Source organism: Penaeus monodon, chromosome 32, assembly GCF_015228065.2.
Source record: "Penaeus monodon isolate SGIC_2016 chromosome 32, NSTDA_Pmon_1, whole genome shotgun sequence".
NCBI classification, from domain to species: Eukaryota; Metazoa; Arthropoda; class Malacostraca; order Decapoda; family Penaeidae; genus Penaeus; species Penaeus monodon.
In genome coordinates, this window is record NC_051417.1 from 15,699,052 (window position 1) to 15,699,875 (window position 824).

The window sequence follows — 824 nt, forward strand, 5'->3', positions numbered from 1 at the left end:
TAAAATATAAAGACAAAAGAAATATATGGTCATTAAAATTCAACTTTATTGGTAACTAGATGCAATTCACACTATTACATACTTCTTTGTTTTAAGTTAAACAATGTACACAATCTTATGGTGACCCGATTATGGGTGACATTCTGCTACACAAGACTACAGACAATACTAAACAACACAATCAAATAGAAAATGGAATGTTAACATCACATTCACTGCACATGCAAAATAATGTAGAAAATCATACTAATGCCATCTTACAAACTGTATCACCAATCAAATCACATATGCATTTGGCACTAACCTTCCACGTGAGCAAAACACTTATAACATGATTATCTGTTGTGCAGTAAAGAATACAAATTATGCAAAAATTTCTATAGAAAAAAGATATCAAATGCAAGATTTAAATGCCTTTTTTTTGTATAGAAAAACCCTTTGGTAATGCACAAGAATATGAGCAACTTTTATCTAACACTGGGTTAACTTGTCCCAATAAGTTCCTGTTACTATTCAGAATTATTTTTCATATTTTTCCAGCATTAATTTTGATACTTTTCAGTGCAATTATTCACTTTATCCTATGTAGTTTTTTTCAACATATTCTACAAAGTAACTTGTCTTGTGTTTTTCTTCAACAAATAATCATTTGAAGGACAGTATTTGATATCTTAGAAAACAATATATATATATAAATTCTCAAATAAGCAAAGAGAAAAGATCTAAAACACAAATCATTGGAACAACTAAGTTATATTGCACTACTACTAGAAAGTAAAATAGGAATAATGGATGTTCTTATCACATTTTCTTTTCAACTTCTT

General features: G+C 28.2%; 2 protein-coding genes across 2 annotated transcripts in view; both read right to left on the bottom strand.

Annotated features, from left to right (window-relative positions):
• LOC119593674 (biogenesis of lysosome-related organelles complex 1 subunit 5-like) overlaps nucleotides 1-824 on the bottom strand; it is a gene marked incomplete in the record, with an annotated part of 5,393 nt that overhangs the window by 354 nt on the left and 4,215 nt on the right. The window contains 1 exon segment of the mRNA XM_037942631.1: nucleotides 1-824.
• LOC119593562 (transmembrane protein 199-like) overlaps nucleotides 336-824 on the bottom strand; it is a 1,188-nt gene continuing 699 nt past the window's right edge. The window contains exon 2 of the mRNA XM_037942519.1: nucleotides 336-339. Within this exon, the coding sequence (XP_037798447.1) occupies nucleotides 336-339 (4 nt within the window). The remainder of the gene's footprint in view (nucleotides 340-824) is intronic.